Source organism: Cavia porcellus, unplaced genomic scaffold (assembly GCF_034190915.1).
Source record: "Cavia porcellus strain 051 isolate PalLab524CR breed Dunkin Hartley unplaced genomic scaffold, mCavPor4.1 scaffold_21, whole genome shotgun sequence".
Classification (NCBI taxonomy): Eukaryota; Metazoa; Chordata; class Mammalia; order Rodentia; family Caviidae; genus Cavia; species Cavia porcellus.
This window is the reverse complement of record NW_026947504.1, coordinates 11,429,504-11,456,981: the sequence shown is the minus strand read 5'-3', so window position 1 is coordinate 11,456,981 and position 27,478 is coordinate 11,429,504. Positions and strand designations below refer to the sequence as shown.

The 27,478-nt window shown below is 34.4% G+C and overlaps 1 protein-coding gene across 3 annotated transcripts; it reads left to right on the top strand.

Moving 5' to 3' along the window:
• Positions 1-393: 393 nt before the first annotated feature.
• Yipf5 (Yip1 domain family member 5) lies at positions 394-14,386 on the top strand. 3 transcript variants are annotated; one of them, XM_005006975.4, is made up of 6 exons: positions 394-576; positions 1,104-1,223; positions 8,614-8,786; positions 9,828-9,973; positions 11,950-12,131; positions 13,456-14,386. In XM_005006975.4, exons 2-6 carry the CDS (start codon positions 1,114-1,116, stop codon positions 13,616-13,618), a joined length of 774 nt encoding a protein of 257 aa, XP_005007032.1. In that variant the 5' UTR covers positions 394-576; positions 1,104-1,113; the 3' UTR covers positions 13,619-14,386. The 3 variants fall into 3 exon arrangements, with proteins under 3 accessions (XP_005007032.1, XP_005007033.1, XP_063088361.1); XM_005006976.4 differs by lacking the exon at positions 394-576 and adding an exon at positions 746-766; XM_063232291.1 differs by lacking the exon at positions 394-576 and adding an exon at positions 3,810-3,858.
• Positions 14,387-27,478: the final 13,092 nt, after the last annotated feature.

Sequence of the window (27,478 nt, the reverse complement as noted above, 5' to 3'; positions counted from 1 at the left end):
GAATAAACAAACTCTTTAAGTTTCACTTAGAAAAAAACAAGAGTACGAACTTAATTGGGGCTGTGAAGATTAAATAATACCTATAAACTCTTTAGTACTGTGCCTAAATCACATTAAGAGAAAGCAGCAGTCTCTTAAGAGACAGTGGATAGCAGAGGGGGGCTCTGTCAATTTAATTTAGGCATTTTTCCGCTTTGCTCCCGGTCCGAGGCCAGCGAAGGAAGGAAGCATCCTACTGAACTATTACCTAGCAATTGCGGGGCGCGAATCTTCCGGCCTCTGCCGCGAACCAGACCGCTGGGAGCACTTTCCCTCTTCCTATTGGTCCATCCCGGGGCCAGTCAGTTGATATTGCGCATGTGCCATACCCTTTTCCGGTCCTTTAGCTCCGCCCATCGTCCAATCGGAGGGCGCAAAACTTGCCAACACGTCCGCACTAGCCGGCGTGCCCCGGAAGCTGTTCTTTGGCCCTGTGACACGTAGCGACAGACTAGTGTACGTTTTGGAGTTGAATTTAGGGGTTATTTGGGGCCGCCGGTGCTTCAACTGCTGCCGCCACTGCTCCCTCCGCCTTTGGTGAGTGTCCTAGGTCCGTCGCACACTTTCTGGCTTCCCTCGATAGCTGTGCGGCGCAGTTTGTTGCCCTCTCTCGGCGCGGCTCCCGCTTTGGTCCTCACGCTCAGGTCTCACTCCCGTTCAGTTCCTTTTCTGACGCGGCCCCTGCACCTCATACGTGACCTTTCGGCGTTCTGCGCTTTCCAAGCAGGTTATGAGCTTTGTTTTGCAAGGCGGTATTCATGTCGTCCCTGTAAAGCTCTATTGCAAGATGAGGAGTCATCTTTGTTGCTGATACTTTAAGTCGCTGTAGAGCCACTCCTTCCACGACCTCGCCCCTACCTAAGGCTCAGAGCTCCTTGAGGGCCGATTGTCTTCTTGGGCTTCGAGTCAGAGAGTAGAAATTTCCTTAAGTCTCTCCGAATGCTGCTCCCTACTGTTAGAGAGGAAACGTTTACCGTGTTCTCTGGGTATTTGCTTAACCAGAGCGGCGGGAATAAATTCGATGGGACTTGGGCGTAAACAATGCCATTTTTCTTCTGTTACAGATCTTTTACGATGTCAGGTTTTGATAATTTAAACACAGATTTCTACCAGACAAGTTACAGCATCGATGACCCTTCTCAACAGTCCTATGACTATGGAGGAAGTGGAGGACCCTATAGCAAGTAACTTTTCAGCTTTGACAATTTATATAGTTTACACTACAGTGAAAGCATGTGTTTAGAATGTTTGATTCTGCTTAAAATTAAATGTGAATATGTCGCTTTTTAGGAATGTCATTTTTGTCTCAATCTTATTTGATCTGGAGAGATAAATGACACATTTAGGTGTGAAGGGATTACCCGGTTTAGAATTAGGTATCTTCTGAAAGCCTAATGCACCAGCATGAAAAAGCAGCTTTTAGTAACAATATTTCTACGGTATTTAAGATGAGGATGGGAACTTCAGGTAATTATTTAAGCTATTTAGTCAAATTTTACGTTTAACAGTTCAAGGTCCAAAAATGTTTGTGTCCTTTTAAATTTGGAACTGGTAACTTCTGTGACACTGACCATAATGTATCTTTTGTAAAGAATTAAAATGATAATTACTCTATGAAAATCTCTAGATTTCCATTGTTAAGCACTGTCATTAAGCACTTTCAATTAAAATTGATAGTCTGAAGGTCAGAATGATAATAGTGCCAAAAAATCCGTTAAACTTTTTCAATATTTAACTAGTTCTATAAGCTAAGTAGTTTAGATAATTAGGCAGAATTGGAAAAATTAAGTTGAAAGATTTTCATTATCAAAATATGTATTTTCTGTTGTTGTTGAGTATTTTGTGTGGAAGGGCAAATATTATTATTTCTTTTTTTTTTTTTTTTTGCGGTACTGGGGATTGAACTCATGACCTCACACTTGCCAGGCAGGCACTTATGCCACTGAGCTATATCCCCAGTCCGGAAGGGCAAATATTATTGACCAAAATCCATCTAGTAAATCATTGCTAGTATCAGCAAGGACATTGAAGAGTCTTTGTCTGTCTATGCTAACCTGTTTTTAATCAGATGACTTTCATCTTTAGAGTAAGCAGAAGTCCTTTATTTAGATTGCAGGCTTGCAGATTTATTTGTGGGGTTTTTTTCTATCCTGTCCATATTTGTATCACTTGAAGATGTAATTTATCCTGTTATCCAGTTTCAGTTGTCCACAGAGCAGCTATTACTGACCATCCTCAAAATTCCATTCCAACCAAATCATGTGCTAGTGAAAATTGCTTCAGTACTAATGAAGACGTTGTATTCTGGATAATTAATTATTAGCACCAGTTACTAAATAAGAGTAGATAGATAATGTTTGGAAAACCAAAAGATGTGATGTATTAGTCATAATAAATGTGACACGCTGAGGTCACATTACAAAAAAATTTGGACTCTTTTCCTTCTATGTGTACCTTCAAATAGATGTGCAGCATATTATTTTAAATATCCAGGTGTTTGTCAAGTAATATTTTTCTAACCTGTTTACAACTCTCAGGTCGTGACCTTCAGCTCTCTGTTGTCAAAAGTCTAGGTTCAGATAGCATATTTGGATTGTCTTCATTTTGGCTTGCTAGTCTGTGATTTCTGTATTTGCTCTCTGATGTCAGCTTTCCCGTTTTCTGATTTCCTCTGTAGATATTTCACAAGTGTCATTTATATATTTATATTCCAAATATAAAACTAAAATCAAAAAATCCTTTGATTATAACCTCTTCTTGTTGTGTTTGTGTGTGCATATGTGAAAGAATCATATTGGATATATCCCACGTTATAGTGTAAATATGCTTCTGAAATACATAGTAATATCAATCACTATTTTCTGACATACTGAAAGCCATTATATTTTTATCTTTGACTTAATTGATGATATCTTTATGAAATGTATGAGGATTTTCTAGGGCTGAGGATGTGACTCAGTGGTAGAGCTCTTGCCTTGAATGAAATATATGAGGATTTTCATGAGCGTGAGTAGGTAACTTAGTATAATATGAAAATACTCTATTTGTTGATAATAGAACGCATACGAGAGTATTGACTTAGCATATACAACTTTTTCTGCTGTGAAAGTGTTGCTTTAGTCTGTAAGGATTGTGTGTGTCTGCCATGTCATATATTAGTTTAAAACCAGCAAGAATGAGTCAAAAATTTTCCTAAACAAGTACTGCTGAAAAACACAAATACTAAATCCCATGTTGTTGTCTTTCTCATGTTGCATTTGGAAGATGGGATAATGCTACCTGTGTGTGTGTGTGCGCACGCGCACGCATAAAGACCATAGTGATTCAAAGAGAGAGCAAGCAGTACTCTCTGTTCAAGGTGTGAAACCCTGTGTGTGGATATTTCGATTATAATTTTGTTTTCTTGTTAGTGCAGTACATGTTTATAATGTGAAAGTGATGTTTGGGGGAGTTGGTTCATGCGTATAACATACCTTGATTATTTTCAAATCAGTTTACTCCTTTGTCCCTGTTCTCCTTTCTTGTCTTGGCCCCTTCCTATCTGCAGGAGTCTGTTTTCTAATTTATCTTATTTTAGTCATTCATTTATTATATTTTACGTTCCTCACATAAGAGAAAAATGATATTTTATTAACTTTTTGAGATAGGTATATTTTACGCAGATGATGATGTCTGGTTTCATCCATTTTCCAAAAATGACATGATTTCATGCCTGAATAATACTCAGTTGTGCCTGTATACTACATTTTCATTACCCATTCATCTCTTAGCAGGCATCAAGGCCGTTTCCACAGCTTAGCTGTTGTGAATTGTACCACTGTAAGTATGTCTCTGTCTCTACAATATGATGTCTTTAATTCTTTCTTGAATATACCCAGGAGATAGCTGGGTCAAATATTATTTCTACTTTTTAGATTTTTGAGAATCTCCCTACTGATTACCATACTGGTTGTACTAGTTTATATCTCTACCAGTAATGCAGGAGGGTGCCTTTTTTTCTGTATCTTCACTGGCATTTGTTTTCTGGGTTCTTAATGGTAGCCGGAAATTCTGACTAAGGTAAGATGGAATCCCAAAATTATTTTGATTTACATCCTAGTGGCTGAAGATGTTGAGCATTTTTTCATGTACTTTTTGGCCACAAGTGTTTTTTTCTTTTGCTGAGCAACTTTTTAATTTGATATGATCACATATGTTGACTGTTGGTGCTACTTCCTTTGCTGTTACAGTTGTATACAGGAAGTCTTTGCTTATATCTATGGCTTTAAGTGTTTCCCTCATGCTGTTTCTCAACAGGTTGAAAGTATCTGTTTTTGTATCAGTGTCTTTGATCTGTTTTGTTCTGGTTTCTATACAGATTGAGAGATAGGGGTCTATTTTCAATCTTTTGCAAGAGGCTATCCAGTTTTCCCAGTACTGTTTTTGTTAAAGAAGTTGTCTTCTCCAATGCATATTTTTGGCTTCTTTGTAAAAAATCAGGTGACTGTAGGTGCATGAGGTTGTTTTCTTTGTCTTAAACTGGTCTAGAGGTCTGTGTTTGTGCTAGTACATTGCTTTTGATGCTACCTTTGAAACAATTGCTTAAAGTAATTTCTCTTCCTTACTTGAAATTTATGGATCTACTTCTGTAGTTCTCAGTATAGACTGCAGACCCGAGGCTCCTTGAGACTTCAGGGAGTTTTTAAGGTCAGAAATCATTTTCATAACAATATTAACATATTCTATATCCTTTAGATGTGTTACCATTTGCACTGATATTACAAAACCAGTGTTTGATAAAACTGCTAATACCTAAGTGTGAATCAAGATAGTAACATCAAATTGTTCTCATAGTGACTGTTTTCATTTAAGGATTCCCATAATGGAGCATTAAGAATTTTCATTTTATTAAATCTTGAGCCTCCTTTAATATTGTGTGACAAAATTGGAAACCATCATAAAGCATTCCTGTTCCAAAAGCAAAGTTATGATAGCTCTAGGAAAAGTGCATGCACAGTTGGAGTTGCAAACTGAACCAGATGTTTTTTAGTAAAAGACTGTTTTCTCATATGAAATAGCTGATAGACTGGTCGTTCAGACTTGAGTATTTGGCAGACCTTTTCTCAAAAATGAGTAAGAAAATGTTACTTCGAGAAAAACAATTGACAATATGTGTTGCCGGTGATCAGTTTTTTAGTCAAAAATAAAGATTTTGAAAAAGTTGAAGTCAGTCTGAAATGATCAGTTTTCTGGTAATTAACCATTTTTCTGATAATTAACGGATGTGATCTATTTCATGTAAAAGTAAGTCCATGTTTGAAAGATATGTATAGCTAATAATATTTTCTTGATGACTAATTCATGATGTTGTATAATTATCCATGAGTGAAAGATACAAAGTACACAACAGACTGCAACAGGGCATAAAAAAGTTCATTGATGGTGTTTCAAGTTCTATTTTAGAAAAATACCACTTTGTTTTGAATTTTAATGTGGCATCAAAAATTCATGGTATCTGAAACCTTGTAATACTATTTTCCAACTGCATGTCTGCAACATTGGATGTTCTTAAAGTACTTCAACTAAAACAAAGTATCACAGCAAAAGCATCTATGTAGAAATAGATATAAAAATATCATTCATTAAGCCAGCATCTAATGAGATTTTTAAAACATGATACAGTATAACTTTTCTGTTATTTTTTGTAGTTTTCTTTATAAAAGTGTTTATATTAAAGTGTACTACTTTTAACTAATTAATATTTTAAAAATTAAGCATTTAATTTCTTGTATGGTAAATATTGATAGATAATAACCGCCATAAACAAAAACACTTTGAGGTATAAATATATCTTAAGAATTTAAAGGGACCCTAAGACCAAAAAGTTTGAGAAATACTATTCATTTTGGTTTTATGTTGTTGTGCATTTTTTCTTACCTCTCTGAGAATAAAATACAGTCTGTTTAAACACATAGCAGAAACTGCCATATGGAACTTGTTTTGTGGTTTCATAGACAGATCAGCACAATAGCATATTGTATTAATTCAGGCAGTGTAAATTCTTGCTCTGGTTTAACCAGCTGGTTTAGAGGTTAGTGAACATGTGACAATGAATGACTGCATAGGTGAAAATCATATTTGTGTACAAAAACACTGAAAAGAATACCTGTATAGAGAAGAACATTATAAGATTTATCATTATAAGATAGAATTTTGAAGTGATTTTTAATAGTACCTCATTTTTTATTCTGGTACCACCATGGACTAATTATTTTAATCTAGAGTTTAGTTTCCTCATCGTTATGATGAGAAAGACAATAGTTAACTACTTTTGATAGTTGTAGTGAAGATAATAAAAGATAATCCAGATTCAACTTAAAAGAATGTTTTACAAATAGTAGCATTCAAAAAGATTATTTTATACATTTTCAGTTAAGATACTTACATAGTACATGTAAGTTATTTTACAGTTAACCAATTTCTATAAATGAATATCATACATTGTCAAAGATATACAATAATATGAAAATTTAGTTTTCCCTCATATTTCCAAGTTACTTAGCAATGTGATGGTTAGATGTTTCTTTATACTCCTGGAGTGATCCTTGGCCTATACAAGCAGGTATGTATTTGTGTGTTTATTTTTTAAAAAACCACAATCACAGTGGCTATGTGTAATGTATGCTATATTAAACATTGCTTTTTTTTCTCACTGAATATTTTTGATTATCATTAGTACACATAAAACTGTCATTTTTATTTATTTTTAAAAAGCAAAGCAGAAAAAAGGGTAGAAATAATACAAACTTTCAAAAAAGCTGCAAATAATAAGTAGTTAATATGTTACATATTGTTATAAGTAGTTAGAAGTAGTTGTTCAAGTTACAAAATCTAAGCATAAAAATGAACCAATAATCAAACAATGATAGCACAAACTATTCTTTTTGATGAACTAACAGAGAATTAGCCCTATGATTGTCTATATCTTGCACACCTAAATATATAGTTATATGTGTATATCTACATGTTCTTTCCTTTTGAGCATTTTCTTTCCCTTTCATTATTACAGTGTCTACATTTTGGGTCTTACTGCTCTTTCAGTTTTTATTATTTATTTTTTACACTAGGGACACAATACAGTATTTACAAATGTGAGTGGTTTATTTCACTTATGAGTATAGTCGCAGGTTGCCTTGATGTACCTATAAAAGCCTCAACATCCTTTTTATAGCTGAATAATATTCCATTGTATAAAAATACCATAGCTTTTTCATCTGTGCTGTGGTTGATAGGCATTGTGGTTGTTTCCAAAATTTATCTATTATAAATTGTACTGCTATAAACATGGATGCACATATAACATTGTGGCCATGATATTTTCAGTTTTTCTGGGAAAATACCGAGGAGGAGAATAGCTGAATTGAATGGGACTTCCAATCCTAGTTTTTGGAGGAATTTCCATACTGGTTTCCACAGTGGCTGCACCAATCTATACTCACATTGACAGCAGAGAAGTGTGTTCCTTTTTCCCCCATAAGCCCAACAACATTTTTGTTGGTTGGTTTCTTGATGGCAGCCATTCTTTCTGGATTGAGATGGATCTCGATGGTTATTTTAATTGGCATGTCTCAAATGACCAGTAATGTTGAACAGTTTCTCATGTTGTTATATGCCATTGGTATACATCTGAGAAATGTGTGTTCATCTCCCATGCCCATTTTTGGAGTGTCCTCATTCTTTTTAATAGGGACACAGCAATCTATTATATGCTCATATCACAATATATTTACTGATAGCTATTTTTCAGTCTTCTACTGCTAAAATAATGGTGCAGTGAATTCTTTATTGCATAGTTAGAAAAATGAATGGTATTTTTTAAAACATGGATTAAACTAGTTTGATAATTCCTGAGAATCATATTGGACTCTCCTAAAAGATGTATATACCTGAACATTTACATTTTTATTTGTTTTACTCAACATGTTTAATTAATTTAAAAAGTTATTTCCACTTTAAAATTTCAATATTAATGAATATCATATTTTTGCATTTCCTAAAAGGGAATCACATTTTTTAAAAAAATAGACTAAAGAATATTTAGGGCTCTGACTTTTAAAATTATTTTACTTTTAAATAAATGTTTTACTTCTGTATTTCTTACTATATAATTAGATTAGTCTCATTAATTGATAAGTCTTGTTTTCCCAGAAGACAGCATAACAAATACTTAAATAACTTTAATATCCTTGTGTTCCCCCTTGTCATTAAAATTGCCTTGGTAAGAAGATAGCTCTTTCTCGAGGGAGGAGGGGAATCAAGAGTTGGAGGAAGTGGGAAGGGAAGGAAAGGGAAAAGGGATAAGTGTAAGTTCATGAACTGCTTAAATTGTGCACTGGGGAATACTAGCATCATCAGAAGATTCTCTAAATTTTTCAGTGTACTCAGCTTGAGCATAGTTATAAATAAACCGATTTGATGTCATAATATTTTGTAGCTATCAAATGAAAATTTAGGAATTTAAGGATTACCAACTGTCAGCGTGTTGAAATACTTCTGAGAAATACCACTTTTTTGTTCTTTCTTTTTTTTAAATAGACAATATACTGGCTATGACTACTCGCAGCAAGGCCGATTTGTCCCTCCAGACATGATGCAGCCACAGCAGCCATACACTGGGCAGATTTTCCATCCAACTCAGACGTATACTCCAGTTGCATCTCCGCCGTTGTATGGAAACAACTTCGAGGATGAGCCACCTTTATTAGAAGGTAGAACTGGTTAATACCGTCCATAATACAAGTTAAATAAGCTCTATCTGAAATGCTTGGAACCAGAATTGTTTCAGATTTTGAGTTCTTTTGAATGTTGGAAAATTTTACAGACTTCACTGGATCAATGTCTCTCATCAGAAATCCAAAATGCCTAAAATCTGAAACTGTTGTACTATTGTGTTGGTATTCACAAGTTTTAGTTTTCAAATTTTGGATTTTTCCAACTAGAGATGTTCAACTTAAACTTCATAGTACTCAACCAGTCAGTGAAAATGCTTTTTTGTTTAGAGAAGTTGTCTTTTCCTTTAAATGACAGTCTTACAAAGCAGTTTTCTACTTTGAAGAGTGTGTATAACACTATGTTGGGCCTATGGAAACCAGATTTTTCATAGACTTTTTAATAAATTGACAATAAAATGTGTTACAATACCAACTTTGGTTTTTAGTTTAGATTAATAATTAAATTCTATCAGTGGAGGAAGTGAAATAGCCTGATATTGATTATTCTACATGGAAATAAATGAACAGAATTGGTAACATTACTTAAAAGTTATATTTTCAAATTATATTTCAAAACCTATAAAATAGTTTTCTAGTGGGAGTTTGGGGGACTTTGAAGATCTACTGCAATATGAATACTTTCCAAAAAATGTACACATGTGCGTAGAAACATAGTTTTGTGTACAAGTTCATGAGGCCCTTAAGCATACCTATAGTCTCAGGTAAAGAGTTCTTAACATTAACCTTGACTGTATTTTGTTTTGCTGTACAGTAATGCACAATGATTGTATTTCATCGTATCAGTACCTTTTCCAACACTAAATCAGAAGTGATACACTTTACAAAGAGCACAGACTGGTAGTCAGAGCTTGGTAAAATAGTATGCAAGATCTTTTGATTCTGGTTGTTTCATTATGTCTCCTGTTCCAACATAGATTGTAGTATGCCACAACATAGCATACTTTCAACTACTTTCAACCTAGATTGAAAGTATGCCACAAATCTTTCTTTGATTTTTTTTCTTTTCTTTTCTTTTAGAGTTAGGTATCAATTTTGACCACATCTGGCAGAAAACACTTACAGTTCTGCATCCATTGAAAGTAGCTGATGGCAGCATCATGAATGAAACCGATTTGGCAGGACCCATGGTTTTTTGCCTTGCCTTTGGAGCCACATTGTTACTGGTAAGCTTTTAGTTTCATTTCTCAGTGCATACTTAAAGAATAGTTTTTAAGTATTTCGCCAAAAGCCACTTTTGAAACTTTGCTGGTATTTCGACAAAAGCCACTTGTGAAACTTTGCGTATACGTAAGTCTTTTATATATTTTGAAAGGCATTGAGATGGTTGAATATATACCTGTTCATCACTTCTCCACCAGGGCTGCAGTAAGTACCATATCACATATTTTAAAAATGATACGTTCTAAGTGGACACAACAAGAATTAAAAAACCAAGTAAATACTGTGTGGCTTCAGTACCCCGTTAAAATTTCCTTTTATCCTTTTTGCTTTTCTTTTTTTTTTTTTTTTTTTTTTGTCTTTTGCATTTGTATCAGTACCGGGGATTGAACTCACAACCGCCTGCATGCCGCTGAGCTAAATCCCCAGCCCCCCTTTTTACTTTTCAAAGACAATATCCTTTTCCCTTATAGCTCTTTTTTTAAAATAAAAATACCATTTTTATATGCTTTCTATTTTATTGTTTTCTTGTGATACTTTTCTATATATTTTAACTTTTAATACATTAAAACATTAAGACAAAAAACAGGTTTTTCTCCATCTGACACTTCCCCAAGAATGTTAGTTGTTTTGAAAATGATAAGAATTTATAATGATAGCTATTGTCTTTGTTTGATTTTATCATATATCTGAATTATAAGGGATAAAAAATATAAGGGTAGAAGACAGATTTTTAGTCAGAGAGCTAGAGTGGAACATGGTTCTCCAACTTTGTCCTTGACTAAATAATTTAATCCTACGGGCTAGAGGTTTAGCTCAGCAGCGTAAGTGCCTACTTGGCAAATGTGAAGTCGTGAGTTTGATTCCCGGTACCAAAAAAAAAAATCCTTTAGCTCTCTTTGATACTGATAATCTTGTGCTACCTACTAATAGGATTGTTTCAAAGATAAAACCAGACTGACTATGTGAAAATACTTTAAAAAGTTAACAATCACTATTTGAGTGTCAAGCATGAGGTTATGAGTTCAATCCCCAGTACCCCCCCCCCCAAAAAAATCACTATTCAAATAGGAGGTTTTTTATTGCTACATGAATGAATTTATCAGTGAACTAACTCAAATTTATCAGCTTTCCACATACTTTATTAAATATTTGCAATTAAATTTTGAGTCTACAAAAGTCTCAATGATTTTCCATTCATCAAAATCTATAGAGACTTTCTCAAGATTCAGTCTTGCATGACAAATTTTGAAAAACTGTTATACTTTGCATGATGCTTTACAGACTGATTTTAGTGATAGTGTAACCAGAATATATTACTTTTTCACATATCTTGGTTCAAATTTAGCTAATCTTCGCTGTCCTAAAAGTGTTTAGTGATCACATTTACAAGAACAGAATTGTTAAGTCAGTGTCTTAGGTTTTTTTTTTTTTTTTTTCTTGTTCAAAGACTGTAAAAACCAGCAATTTGGAAAAGTAATAAAAAAATATGCGATGTATTCATCTTGCATTTTCTCTCTTCTTGCTTCCCTTAGCTTCCCACTTACCCTGGTTTCTTTCCTCCTAATTTCTATAATACCATATAAAATGAATAATGAAATTATTTCTGCTGTTTGATTATGGCTGAATATCCCCATGAAAATAAGTTGCCTTGGCACATTTTGAGGAAAGAGGTGATTTAAAGTGCTATTAGAAGTTATCCAAACATTTTTAATAGCTTTCTACCTTTGTACTTTTATTTGCTTAGAGTCAACCAAAATTCCTTTTAGAAACAAACTAGAAAAGCAAATGTCTATTAGGTATATTAGGAAGAAGGCCATGAAACTTGATCTGCTTCTTTACTTCCGTGCATGAAGTATATTTATTGCTGTAGATTTTGTGATCATGAATTGAATAACTTATAAACACGTACAATTTAGGATGAAGTAAAGTCGAGATTTAATTTTTGTCTTTTAACCTGTTATCTTTTCTTTACTCACAGGCTGGCAAAATCCAGTTTGGCTATGTCTATGGGATCAGTGCAATTGGATGTCTAGGAATGTTTTGTTTATTAAACTTAATGAGCATGACAGGCGTTTCATTTGGTTGTGTGGCAAGTGTGCTTGGATATTGTCTTCTTCCCATGATCCTGCTTTCCAGCTTTGCAGTGATATGTTCTTTACAGTAAGTATTGATCTTTGTTTTAGAGTTGGACCAATTCTATGTAATAAGATTTGCTTCACCTTCTGTGTAAGATAATCATTGATTCAGTGAGATAGTGAATGATTGATTTGCTAAGGCAATGAGATAGTACATCATGTAGGGAAGAAAAGTTACATGCTTTTGGAAGATGAACAGTGAAAGTGGGAATAAGTTTTTCTTTTTGAAACTGAATTGAGCTCAGGACCTCGCGCTTGCCAGGCAATAAGTTTTGAACTCTTTTATACCATCTCTATTTTATTTGTGATGAAGAATTTTACTACTTTTAGTATTATTGACCAGTGTCCCAGCAGTAACACATTGAATAGTTGTGATCCTTAAATGGAAAAGTTCAAGTCATTACTGTTAGATCATGTCAGATTTCTTGACCTTTGGATATATGCAGAATATGTATATGCAGAATAGTAAATCTGTATTCTGTATTTGTCAAGTTAGTAAGGGGTAATTTATTTCTGTGAAGTTCTAGTCACTGTCTGCATGATCGCTCAACATTTCAAGCATATCCTTGAGGCTAGTACTGGACCAGTGACTAGGCTTTATTATACCAAGAAAATTGCACTCAGAAAGCTAACATGGAAGGGCTGAGGATATAGCTCAGCAACACAAGTGCGTGCCTGGCAATCATAAGGTCCTGAGTTCGATTCCTAGTACTCAGCACCACCAGAAAAAAAAAAAGAAAAGAAAAGAAAAAGCAAGCTAAAATGGAGGTTTAGGAGAAAAGCATATATTAACTATTTGGCTCATAATAGAAATGTGGCAGGTTAATGACTTTATTGTTTTTAAAAAAATGTTTTGGATTTTCATTAATGACTTCATCCTTCTTATGTGTTAAGAATTGACATACTAGTATTTGAATTTTAGAGAAGAATTTTTTTTTTTTTTTACTAATACAGTGTTTCTCACCCAGGAAGAGTTTTGTTCCCAAGGGATATTTGGTAATGTGTAGAGGCAGTTTTGATGTCACAGCTGGGTGTTGGCAGGATGCTGCTGAACATCCCAACAATGCACAGAACAGCTAGTACCACAAAGATGTATACAGCCCAAATGTCAGCAGTGCTGTGGTTGGGAAATCTTATATTTTAAAGGAGCAAAAATATAGTTGTAAATGAGATTTTTATCACATGGAATGACTTAGAATCATTGAAATCACTGTAGAGTTCAATTCAGCATTTGGACAAAAATTATTTCCACATACGTCTACATGTGGATTTAGAATACTTTTCTTTCAAACAAGTTATTTTAGTGTCTCACTCGTTTCACCCACTCTTTTTTTTTTTTTTTCTTACAGAGGAATGTTAGGAATCATTCTAACTGCTGGGATTATTGGATGGTGTAGTTTTTCTGCTTCCAAGATTTTTATTTCTGCATTAGCCATGGAAGGACAGCAACTGTTAGTAGCATATCCTTGTGCTTTGTTATATGGAGTCTTTGCCCTCATTTCTGTTTTTTGAACGGAATTTATCCAGAATGTGGACATTGGTGGGCCAAATACACAAGCAGGACCATGAACTCTTACATTGGACCAGCAAACTGCTGCAGGGCAACTCTCATGCAGATTGATGATAGACCGTTGGAGCAGTGGAAATACACACGTAACTTGTTCATTTTTATAAAATTTTTGAATACTCTGTTGGATTTATCAGCAGTGCACCTAGCTTTAAGTGTTTGTGCTGTTTCTTTCCTTTTCCTGTAGCCTTTGAAAAGCAGCATTTTTTCCTTACAAATCATATTATGATGTTTTTGATAGATTTTTATTAACCATGGGAAACCAACCACAAAGCTGATAAAGCTTTCTTAAGAGCAACTCATAGTAGGGAAGATACAAGACTTGTTGCAGAAATGCTTTTCCTAGGAATTAGGAAAGAAAATTGTCTTGTGTTCTCATGTTAGGAGCCCTAAGCAGAAAAAAATCCCAATGCAGAGTTTTGAGTTTGCAGTTCAAAAATTTGATATTCCTGTAAATCATCTCATGAAACTGTTGCTAACATTATTTTGAAAAGTTCATAGTCTACCTCATTGTAGACAAGAAATGTGAACTGCTATTTAGATATTAGTGTTCATTAAACCTGGACTGGTCACATTAATTGGGACTCTACCTTTCTCAAGAAAAAGATAATCACTAAATTTTTCTGAGAAAAATATAAAATTTCACAAGTTCAGTATTTCAGTTATGTATGTAAGTACGTTTGATGCATATTAATTAAAATGTTCTCAAGTAATGTTAACTGTGTTGAGTTTACTTTTACTAAACCACATTGTTCTCTGGGTCTTGAGTTCTTCAATTATGGTCTGATTTTGATTCCCATTTTTAATTTAGCTTTAAACATAGGAGTTATCTACTAAGGAATTTTTTTTTAGCTTTTTATCGATACCGAGAATCGAATTCACGACCGCCTGCTTGCAAGGCAGGTGCTTATGCCGCTGAGCTAAATCCCCAGCCCCTACCAAGGAGTTTTTAAAAGCTTAAATGAGAAGCAGTTTACTTTGAGTGACAACATTATTTTCTTAAATTTGTTTGATTTATATTGTTAGGCTGTCTTGGCAGGTAATTTATAGAAAAAGTCTTGTGTATGATCAGTGACTTTATGGCAGAATTATCTCTGATTCTGGATAAAAATATGAGAAAGTCATAAGGAGGAAAATGTTTCTTTTTTTGTTTTTTTAAGAAAGAAACTTTCATTCTAAATAAAAAGAAATGCCAGACTGATGCATTAATGGTTTTTTTAAAAGGTGAAAGATTAATGTGATCTGAAGAGAAATTCAGAATGTGTTTTTAGAGCAAGTTTTCAAGCATCAACAGAAATTGAAATAAAAGATATTTCTTGTAAAAATTTAATTTCTAATCTCTGGCATCCCGTAATTTTTTTTTTTATTCTCATCTTCTGGAGAAGCTAAAAATTTTGGCTAGGTTTTCAACTTAACGAATTGTTTCACAGTATTTTTATTGTACTCTTTGGATACTATCTTTGTCTTCCCAAATTGTCTTATAAATATAATTCTTGTTAAGGCAAGTGTATGAATGTCTTCCCGTTAGTACTCAATTCTTTCTTATGAAGAGGGTAGATGATTTTATCTTCGAAATTAAATTTCTCATTCTTGGGTAGATTTAACACGAAATTGTCAGTCAAATTGCTCAGGTAGACAAATTGTCTCCTTAATCTGCTGACTTTGCCTCACAACAAAATGATTTTTAGCTTAAAGTCATGTAGAAATTTTTTTGTTTGATAGTTCTCTTATTTAGTTCCAAAATAAAACACAAATTAATTGTTGCTCTGTCAAAATAACCATACAGTGGAGTTGGATCTAATTCAAGACCTGAGTTTAAGAGTACTTGAGGAGTCATGTGTAGCCAGTGTTTCTCTTAATAAAATTCTCCTTAGGTAAAAAATACAATATGTGTACCCATATTTATGCATACATTAAAGACTGGTATATTGTGTCTCAAAAAGTGGTATGTGGCAGTTTTTATTAGCTTTGGAATAAATGTTTCTGCAATTAAATGCTCAGTAGAACATTTCGCTTGCTTGAGGACCCATTTTATGCCCAATGTGTACCTTTTCATGCTAGATACATTCTTAGAATAGTTTAAAGTTTGCTGAGAAGCTGAAGCTCAGTGGGGTGAAAGATTGGAGGTACCATAACCTCACCCAGGTCTTGTGCTCAGTGAGTGAATGCAGCATCACATACCCTGGTATACCGCATATGCTAAAGACACGAGGTTAATTTCACACAATATAAGTGCATGTTAATTACTTTGCTGTGTTTACCTAGTATTTTTAAGAACTAACTAGATTTGTAGGAAAAGCATTCTTAAGATACAGTTAAGGAGATGCAGAGAGAATTTAAGTAGCATTGCATATTTGACATTTTCAAAGTATGTATTTTTTAACCTTGATAGACATAGTTCAATCAGAATTGTCCCAAAGCTAAGTTAATTCAGTTGTCTCATACTTTAAAATTATGCAATTATGTTTGCATTGTTTATTATCTACTACAAATAAAAGGTTACATGCCCCCAATATAAATGGAAGAATTTAGAGCTTTGATCAAAAGGAGTGTGCAGTTAGAATCCTACACAGTAGAATACTTTAACTTAGACTTCAAAAATTACAGGAAATCAGTACCACATCTGATGGTGTGTCTGATACCACAGAGCAGAGCTCATGTAGCGCCTCAGAGGAGTTGCTTCCTTTGTACTGTGGGAGGAAAAAAGTAGACACATACAGACATATACACGCTACCCAGTGCAAGACTCCCATCCAGTAACTTCCCCAAGTTCAGGCTGTCCTCACTGACCATCATTTTGTGATGTCAGATTTCAAGGACTAGCTACTAAACAATTCCAGGTTTTATAACTTCTACCTTATTTGGAAATAAGCTTGAACTATTCAGCAATGTATCAGAAAAATGTTTGCTTCAAAATATGAACTTCACTAATAAAACATTCAGAGTGAAGCAAAAACAAGTACTTTTTCGAAGACAGTTGTAAGTTAACAAGTGAGTCTTGGAGTGTATTGAGGACTTGGGAGACGGGGTGTCAGTAACAAGATCCAGTTTTTGGGAATACCGAAAGAATTGATTCATGGTGCCTTAGTGAAAGGTAAAAATGATCTGTGCTTCGCTTGTCCACCACATAGCATTTTGTTTTTGAATTAAAGAAATCTCTGTCTAGTGTAGGCTGTTACTATTCCTTTACACCACCAATGAAATAATTTTTAAAAATTAACTCTACTTCTGCACCGTACAAATTACTGAAATTTGAATTGTAGCACATTTCTCTTATTTGAATTTCAGTACCGAGTTTGTTCACTAATGTTTTATAACTGAATGATAGGTAAAATGAAATTAAATGTAAATTGTTTTCTGTGGACTGGCAAAATATTTCATCAGAAGTGAATTATTACTAACAAATTGTCAGAGTGATGGCCATGAGAACTGAAAGATGAAGTCTGATAGTATTGTGATTCTGATTTTGCATCACAGATGGAAATATTTCTGCTGCTGCTGTGCACAAAGTTCCTACCTGTGTTAATGAAGAACATTATCTGCTGGTGGAGCACAATGTCCTGTGTTTGTGCAAATAAATTAAAATGATTACATACTCAAATGAGGAGTAATTAAATACAGAACCGTTCTCTTAATTTAAAAGCACAAAATACTTTATTGAGCACATTAGGTTCTAAATGTCAAATATTGCATTTTTATGAACTTAGCTAGACTTACCTTGAATATATAAATTTGTCTTATTCCAGAGTCTGCTAAGGCACAGAATGAATGTATATTAACATGTTTTTAACAGTTTTTCAACACTGTGACACTGAATAAAGGAAAAATGAGCAAATGAAGTAGATAGAACCATTTAAAATATTTTTCAATACTTTTTTTTAGCTTAGTTGGGTTCTCTGATTCTCTTAAAATAGTGTGATTCTTTTTTCCTAATTAAAATGTAGTTCTGAAGAATGTCTTTGAAAAATCTAATGACATTTTCTTGTGGCTTTCAGTATTGTGGTCTTTGATAGTATTAGAAGACTTGGTAGATAACAATCAGTTATCCTAAAAATTATTTTTCAAAATGGGAATATCTTTATTTCCTTTACCAGCTATACCATCAATATAAAAACTACTACTTCCATGCAGCAATAAAAAGGGACACACTGATAAGCTCTCTCAACACGGATAGCCCTCAAAAATATATTAGGTCAAAAAGACCAAATACCAAAGGCCACATAGCCTTTTTCATTTATTTGAATTTCCAAGAAACTAAATTCATAAAGACTCTTAAGTTAGTACAGTAGTTGCCAGAAGGTAGTGATGGGAATTGACTGCAAATGAGCAGGAGAGAAGTTTTTGAAGGATAGGAGGTAAAATCGTAAATGTCTGTGTTTATATCTGTAAAAGAACACAGTCAGGATGGAATTTAATAGAGGAAAAAGCATCATGCTTTTGCCCAGCAGTGAAAAACCCACACTACCAAAAGTGACGTTGGTTTCAGTGTTGTGCATTTTAAATTAAGCGGTCTATTATGGGGACATTATATATGCAGAACACTGAGGTTTATTTCATGCTTTTTAATGGCTGTATATCATTGTATTACATGAGCAGAGTTTAATAATTTACTTACTCAGCCCACCTCTGTGAGACAATTGAGATCTTTCTACTTTACAGAGGACTCTTGATTCACGAACTCAATTGGTTCTGGACGGCTAGTTGTAACTCATGTTCTCAGTGGGAGGCTCAGCCTCCTCTATGCTGCCTTCAAAGTCTCTTCTGTATACAGGCGAGTCTCAGGGTCCTTACAGAGACATTAGTCCAGGATTTCTCAGTTAACCCACAGAGGAAAGGATGTAATGTTCCTTCCAGAACTCTGTAAGGGTTAAATCTGTATCTGAGACCATCTGGAAATACAAGCGGCCAGCAGTTGAATCTTAACTAAAATTTCAGTGGCTCATGTATCAGGCCAGTTGTAACTGAGGGTCCACTTTCTTCAAGTCTGAGTAATGGTGAATTGTTACTGGCATCTTCCATTCCCAGGTTATGACATTGAATAGCACTCTGGTTGTTAAGTACTGTAAACTCAATTTAAATTCTGAAAGCATTAATTTTATTTCATAGTGGCATTTATTCAATGAGCATGGCATTTTATTTGTTGAAATACAAAAATCATCCATGATTGTACAAGACTTTACTCTTGGTTCTCAATGATCTCAGCACTGTTACACTTCTTCAGCAGTGAAATGTGAATCCTTCAGACCCACTGGGTCATTTCCACACTTCAGATTATTTGTACATTAGAAAGGAAGACTTTAAAGTGTGCTCCCTTTTTCCTTGCTTATTTAGAAGACAATTCTGACAGTCATTTTTAGGTACTGCAAAGCTTTAAAAATTCAGAAATATGCTCATTTTTAATTTCTCCTTGATTGGATCTTCACACTCATTGAATTTAAACATTTAATTGAATTGTGCTTGATTATGTTAATACTCAATACTAGAGGTAAGATAAAATGTGTAGCATGACATGACAGTAATTTTGCTCAATTATACTCTAATGCCCAATTTGTTCCTATTTAAATTCCCAGGAGTTTTAAAAAATTCCAAGGAATTAAATTTTACTACAGTAAAAAGACCAAAATCGCCTCAACTCTAGATATGTACAGATAGCAGTTTGTTACATAAATTTTTATTTAGCTCTGACAGCAGAAGCTCTCAGTAGAATAATTGAAAATGCTTCCTTCTTTTTGTTTCCTTTGTATGAAATTGGATGTTTTGAAGGTATTTGTTTTTGCAGTCTATTAACTGTTAGATACTATTCTTCGCATATAAGCTTACTTTTCATGTGGTTTTAAAGACTTTTTTTTAACTGTTTAAGTGTAGTATATTTTAGTCACTAGACAGCAGTCATTGAGTATCTCTTAGCTTTAATGTCCATTCAGGCAGTTCCTGCATGTCTGGCTTTGTTACAAGTTCATACTAAATCCAAGCTTAATTTTTACACTCTTTAATTTTAATAATTACTGTTTATTGATTGATTGACTATAGTACTAGCGATGAACTCCGTGTCTTCATACTGAGCTATATTCCCCAGCCCAGAGTAGGCTGGAATTTGTGATCTTCCTACCTTAGTCTCTCCGCTCAGCTTTACCCTCTCTTTAGATCATATTATATTCTTATTCTGGTATGACTTACAATCTTCCTAATGGAATAACTTAGTTTTAGCTTAAATGCAGTCATTTCTGTAGCTTGAATAAAAGTTTAAACTGTAGCTCCAGTGATTTGGAGGATGTTTAGACATGGTTATGCTTGGCCATCTACTTTGAGGCAAAGTTACAAGTTAGTATTGGACGTAAGAATTATACTGTTGGCTGTTTTGGTTCCCATCACAAAAATAAGAATTATTTATTGAATAAACTATGGGACAGTGTTAAGTAGGAACCAGCTGGGACCAGAATGAGAGCTCAGTTAAAGGGGATAAAGTCAAGACTTGTCTGAAAGCAATAGAAATCTATATAACCTTTTCAATAAATGTATTTTTCAATGAATTAAAAAGTAAAGCCCATCTATCTGTTATAAAACAATAAGTTACTGAAAAACAGAGTAAATCAAATAGCAGAAACCCTTTAGTTTTGTTTTAGCTGAATTCTAAAGTGGTTTAAATAGCAACATAACATAAACCAATTGTTGCTAATACTAACTTGCTTATAAAACTCCTTAGAAATACATTCCAGCACTAATATTTGAAAAAAAAATTACCACTATCTTGAATCACCTATATCTTGATTAGAGCTTGGATCTTCTAGTTCTTTCTTTATTGGAGACAGGATTAGATCAACATCTAAGACTAAAACAGGCAGTCTGTGGGGCCTGGACCAGAAGTACAAGAAGGTATCCATGTACTAGCAGACTAAGAAGCTTTTATTTTCATCTGCCTCTCTTTCAGTCCCTCAATCCCCAGAGCTCAGTTCTCTAGCTTCTGGCACTGCTCCATAAATTTCTTCATTGATAATTTTGATATTATGGTCAGAATAGTCGGGCAATAATTTTATAAAACAATCCCAAGTGGCATAATCCTTAACGTTTAAACCCTGAAAGATCAAAAACTCTTAATTTTAAAATCTCAAAAGCTAAAAGCTCCAAAGCATAATTCTGGAAAGATAATTAAACATTCTTAAAGACATGTATATCTTACTTGATAAGTGTAAAAACACATTTTCTAGGTCCATTCTCACAAAAAAATAGGCAATAATGTCATGTATTTTTGCAAGTCTAAACATTCAGGTGTACCAATGACATTAACTTCAGTGTAACAGGTAAGAGCAGATGAACTGAATTCATAAAGCAATACATCAGAAAATGAAATGCGTAAGCTCATGTCACTATAGTTGGTAATTATGTAATTTAAGCTTTGAGAGCTCAGACATTTGAAATACCTTGATGGATAGCCTGTATGTTTTGAGGAGATGTATCAAAATCACTGAGTCTCCACTGGGTATGGAGCCAAACAGTTCAGACATCAAAAAAGTCTTTTACAAATGCAAATGTACAAAATGAGCCTCTCAATTTACTGAAGTTTCAGTGTTCTTATGTGCATGCACAGTGTTCACACAGAGGTCTTGGGGTGCTGGTAGTGTGTCCGTTCATGTGTGCCGGCCTCAGAAGAAGTGAAGCCAAAGTATAACTGAGGCAAAAGCTGAAACCCCAAGATTCCTGGAGTACAGCAAACTTGGAGTTCTCACATCCAAAGCAGCAGAAAACTGTCCAACTCTGAGAGGCCAGCTCATCTTCTGCAGTCATTCTGTCCACACCCAGCCATCACTGTGTGCTCACCATGAAAGTGGTTCACCCCAGCCGTTCCACTCGGTCTCTAATGGTGGTTAATCTCTGTAAACACCTTCACACACAGATGCTTTACGAAGTTTCTAGGTATTTTTGCCACCGAACATTATTCAACTATCCTGCAATAATCAGACATACACAACCTCCCTTCCCACCCCTAGAATTTGGCCATCTATCCCTCTTACATAGCATTCCCCTTCAGTGGGAATTGCAGTTTGCAGGATCTCAGCTTGTGAGATTCCAACAGTGAGGATTTTAATCTTTGTGGGTTTGGGAATTTGAGACTTAGATTTTGATCCTTGGAGGTTTTAAAATTCAGGGTTGTGGCATTTAGAATTGTGTCTTTTGAGACTATGATTGACACCAGTTGGAAACAGTAGGACTGGACCATGGCAAAAGCTGTAAGAAATAGAGTTTGTCTGCATATTAAAGAGAAACATTTACCTAATGCCTGGAGTAGGGTTTCTATCCTTGTCCTCTGTCTCTGTCCTGTTTCTCACTTCTGCCTCCTGTTTCTGTTTATTCTACTCTTCTAACTTCAGTTGATTCTAATACAGAAATGCGGTGAATTTGAAGCATTTATTCTGCATCTCAGCTTTCATGTTGCCTATTCTATTCTTTAACAAAAAGTAAATGAATAAAAAAATTCATCTGTAAGGATTTGGAGAAATAATATTAAATTTTTGTAAGGGATAAGGAAAAAATAAGGCTCTTGCTTGAGATTTTTATGGCTCAATGACTAGAGAAATGTTTTCCATCTTTACTCAGTGAGTAAGTGTTTCCTTCCTTGAATGCAAATCCAAGACACTAAATGTCCACTGTGAACTAAGTTCTGTTTTTGGCTTCCTCTTTAACAAGCCAAATCTTCTCTGCTTTAATGTTTTTTCTCACAGCTCATTTTCTTTTTCTGATTGCCTTTGAACTCGTCTCTAAATCGCTTCCTAATTCTTCACATCTTTTTTGACTTTGAAGTTAAGATTAGTACATGAATATTTCATGTATTTGATGACAAGTGTATAAAAGTGACCCTCATACTTCTTTTTGTATTGCTAAAAGGTACACATTTCTTGCATATATTTGAACTCAAAGTGGAAAGTGCTATCTTAAGATTAACCTAGAGATTTTTCTCTATAAAATGAACTGTTAGATTCTTTAAAACCTTTCAGTTTTGAAATTCTATAACAGATGGGGTCATATAAGAGCTCAATCATACTATGAAAGATGTATTGAAAAAGAAAGGGTGTCTTAATTTTATCAGGTTATACTAAAGGGGACATAATGTATTTTCTTTATGAAAAATTAGTAAATATGCACATATACATTTGTTGTCAGACTTGAATATTTTGTTAAGTGAGACAATTCATTAATAATTAGATGTTCTTCTGAATTTCTTGAAAGGATTGAAAAAAATTAAATGCACCTTAGAAAGATTTTCCTCCAATAACAATATAATTTTAGCTTTTAAATAATTTGTCCTATTGTAATTACATTGAAGCGTAATATGTGTGGACTGCAGTTTGATATTCTACCATTAGAGTAATTCTTGTACTTTTGATTCATCAATGTCCCTCTCAATCTTATAAAATATCCTAATTCACTCTAGGTACCAAAGACTTTTATCTATATTACCACTGGCCTCCTGGAGTATAATAATACTCTTCTCCTAAAGTCTAATAGCCATCTTCTAGTTCAATAGCTGGGATATCTTTGACAAAGTAGTAATAGATAGCAATAACTATCTCACTCTTGAGGAATGAAACAATGTCCATGTAAGCAACATGGAAAGTACAGAAAAAGCCAGCATAGCTCTCCAAGGGCAGTACCTATAAAGGCAATGAAAATTTTCTAGCTTATTAATAAATTATTCTATTTATTCTAATAAGTAACCTATTCAATAGGATTGAAAGTGCAATACTACATTCCCTGCCTCTAGATTGAAATGCAAAATCATTATTAAGCAGAGCTGAATACCCTGTACAAATCCTCTATATACTCTAATCACATCTCATGTCTTCCCAGAAAAAATCACTAATATTCTGAATTTTGAATTTATTATTCTCAGCATTCATTTATTTTTACTGTGTATGTATCTAACCTTAAGCAATATAATGTTACTTAGTATATATTTTACTTTTGTATAAATCGTAACATACAACATTATTCTTTGTAATTTGCTTTTTTATGCAAATAAGTTTGTGAGAATAACATACGCATCTTTAGCATAACTATTACTAGCGTATAGTATTCCATGAATGAATCATAATAAAATGATATATTTTCTTTCTGGTAGACATTAAGATTTTTTTCTGGTTTCTCACTTTTCCAAACAATGGTCTGAAAATAGTGTGTCTTCTCCAGTGAGGAAGGTACAGGGTTTCCCAGGGTGCCTACTCAGGATTTACATACTACCTCATTTCTTTCATAGGTATTTGAAAAACCATAGAAAGCAACCTCAATATTTTCACCTAAGGATTATAAAATATTGCTTTTCACATTTAAAATTTTAAATACAATTGGCATATGTAGTAGGGGTAAACTTTTTAAACCATATACATAGCCAGTGAGTTTATCATCAGTTATTTAATAGTCTATCCAAGAAAGGTATTGTTAGGTTAACCAAAAAGCAATTGTCTAGATTGTTGGTGAAAGAGTGCAAGGGGAGGAAAACTTGTTTCTTTTTAAGGAAAAGAATCTTGTCTATTTAAAACTCGGTCTGTATTTTCCTTCCGCACTTCACCTCAACCTCCTTGCTCTCACTTTCCCAGAATCTACTTCAATCACAGAAAAAGTGTTGTGGGATTTAACTGTTTTAGGAGAACAAGGCTTCTGTCTCCCACACCAGAGTTCAGCAAACTCTGGGTCTACTCTAGGGCTCTACTCTTGGACCAAATAATAAAAATAAAATATGCTAAGTTTTGTGAATCAAAAAGAAACATTAGGAATATGTCTCAAGAAAAGAAACTGTCTCAAAATTTTTGACAAAATTAAAAATAATAGTTGAAGGTACAACTTTTGGTAATTTAGGTCTATTAATGTGTACAAGGGCATTCTTCCACACCATCTACCTTATCCCCATTCAAGACCATCATGATGTGGGTACTGTTAAAGCCTACACCAATGATACCCAACATATGATACTTTATAATGGTATGACAGCAATATGCATTCAGGAGAAACCATATTTTATATTTAAATTTCCGATATTTTCCTGGGTTAGGAATGTGCAGTCCCTGCCTTAGATGATTATGATGCTCTCTGCCCATGTTGCAATAGCGAGTCACTGCTCCTGGTGAGCACAGGATGGCAAACACCAGATAGCCTACACTGGACTCTGTTGCTGAGCTACCATGTTTGGTAAGGTAGGTACACTAAAAGCATCTTCAGCTCACAATATTTTAAACTTACAATAGATTTATTGGGATTAGCTTCATCATAAAGTGAGGAGTATTTAATGCCTTTTCAAATAATATGAAGTTACACAGCTACTCTGCTACTGAGTATTGGATTCCTCATATGAGCCTTGCACACCAGAACTTGTACTCTTGGTTCTGATACATTTTTCAAAAGGGAATTGTAACAACTGTTTCAACTTGGGTAAGCAATGCCCGGAATAAATTGCATTAGCATAGTTCTTTGTGTGGCTGAGGGAATTTATTGAAAGCAAATGATTCGCCCTGGGTAGGCTTGTCACCTGAATAATAAAAGTGAGATGAAGGAAGGCTCACTTCTGCTTCTTAGGAGGAGCACTAGTCCTCACTTCACCGTGGACATTGTCTCCTGGGTTCCAGCGCAGACTCCGCCTTTTGGTGCAGACCCTTCAGCCTTCTGTTCCCATGGAACAGCACAGTGAGTTCCAGACCTTGGAGTGGATCCTTCAGATCTCCAGCGCAGACAGCCCTTTGGTATTCCATGTCTCACTCTGTGGGCAGCCGCTGTTCATGAATCTTGTAATTCTTACATGTTTGTGTATCTTGCATTAAATCTGCTCCTCTAGTAAACACTGACTGGTACAGGAATTAATATGAAGTCTTATTTTAAAGATACAGAACTTGAAACTTGAAAAAGAGGTTAATTAATTTAAACAAGGAATACAGATTGTTGTAGAGCCACATTTATCTGCTACTACAAGTCTTACAGTACAGATATTTTCCATGCTTTAGAATTCATAGAAATAGCTACAATAAGCAAGTCAGGACCCAATTATATACCATTTAAAGGAAATATTTTATATGAAAATCAGCAGCTGCATATATTTTTAAAATTATAAATAAATGATTTTAGTTTAAAAAATCATGGAACACTAAAGGGTATTTAGTAAAAAGTAAAAGTGAAATTTTTTCTTTCCTCTTGTCTCCTTTGCCCTTTTATTGTTTCTCTCTTGTTTTTATTTTTTTCTCATTTCCTCCCCTTTTATCTCCCTCCTTTTTTCAAAATACATAAGATTCACTCTGAATAGAATACAGCCCAAGAACAGAATGAAGATTCTTGAAAATTAAAGGTGCTGTATTTGACAAAATACAATGGGACTGTCAAAACCAATGTCTTATTAATTTTATGGGTGTATAGTTTTTACTTTCCTGCAACCAAGTCAAGTTTTGACAAGTGTTTTCTGAATGAGTACCAAGCAGTAGATTCTAGGAGAAAATACAAATGAAAATCGCTACCTCTGCCTTTAAGGTGTCACAGCCTAGAGAGGTTCTAACAAAGCAAGGAGAAAATACAGGGCAGGGACTGTGCTGTCACAATTTGGCACCTCACCTCCTTTATTAAGGTAGATGCGAATTAATCAATGAAATTAATTCCAAACTCACTATTGTACTTAGTTGACAATTTAGTCTAACTTCAACATTAAGATACAAAAAAGAATGAAGCATAATCACAATTTGTGTACATGGCTTCAAATATGCATAAAAGTACACTGCACCTGAACACATTCGTGTCTACCTGTTATTCTAGCATTTGGAAAGCTAAGGCTGAGGCTAGGGATTTAGCTCAGCGGCATGAGCACCTGCCTTGCAAGCAGGCAGTTGTGAGTTCGATCCCCGATACCAATAAAAATGAAAAAGACAAAAAAAAAAAAAAAAAAAAAAAGCTAACGCTAGAGAATCACTCCAAGTTTGAGGCCAGCGTGGACTACATAGTGAGGTCAAGCCCAGTCTAAAATATACACCAACAACCTGTCTCAACAAAACAAAACAAAATCAACAACAATAACAAAAACATAATGCACTGCAGAGTGAAATCAACAGCTAACAGGTACTTGCCACGTGTAAAATACTTCAATATGTATCTCATTTAAATGTGACGATAAAATACTGAAGTAAGTTTTACTGACATCATTTTAGATTAAACATGCACAGTGTTTTCCCTGTGGAGAAGCAGCTAACAATGAGTATAGCCATTGTTTGACCCAGAGAGTAGTTGTGAAATCCTGAAAACATGGCAGTATTTGAAGTGTTCATGCTGTGTTATAATTTTACTTTCAATGCCAAGGGCAATTAGAAAGAATAAATTATATATGAAACACAACTGATGAATGCATTAAATTTTTGGCTCTTCCCCAAAAGGGTCTTTTTGGCAACAAATCAGTAGTGGGGTTATTTCCCTGAAGGTAGGATTAGTGAAAATTGGTTCAGTTCTGAAATTAACTTGTGATTTCTTCCTGTAGTTCTAAATTCAAGATAACATGAAAGCATAAAGCCTTGTCGCTACTAAGTATTACCTATTTTGTTTAAAGGACTCCTGTAAAATACACTAGGCACTTTGGCTGTTGCTTTCTCTCCCTGAGAAGAGTTAAGCAGGTGTGGGGAAGTGCTTTGGGAAGGGGGCAATAAAGCCCAGTAATGTGACACTTTACATCTTTATATCTACCCTTGGCTGTGGCCCTCCTCATCATATGGCTTTAAGAAAATAAGTTTTACACTTTCTATAAAACAGCGACAAAATGATTTATCTGCCTTCTTCATTGAGCGTAGGATCAC

What these genes read in the sequence shown, in the direction of transcription:
- Yipf5 (XM_005006975.4), top strand. Translation starts at nt 1,114, where the DNA reads ATGTCAGGTTTTGATAATTTAAACACAGATTTCTACCAGACAAGTTAC. An exon ending in AGTGGAGGACCCTATAGCAA is followed by an intron (nt 1,224 to 8,613) that starts GTAACTTTTCAG and finishes TTTTTTAAATAG; the next exon opens with ACAATATACTGGCTATGACT. An exon ending in GCAGTGATATGTTCTTTACA is followed by an intron (nt 12,132 to 13,455) that starts GTAAGTATTGAT and finishes TTTTTCTTACAG; the next exon opens with AGGAATGTTAGGAATCATTC.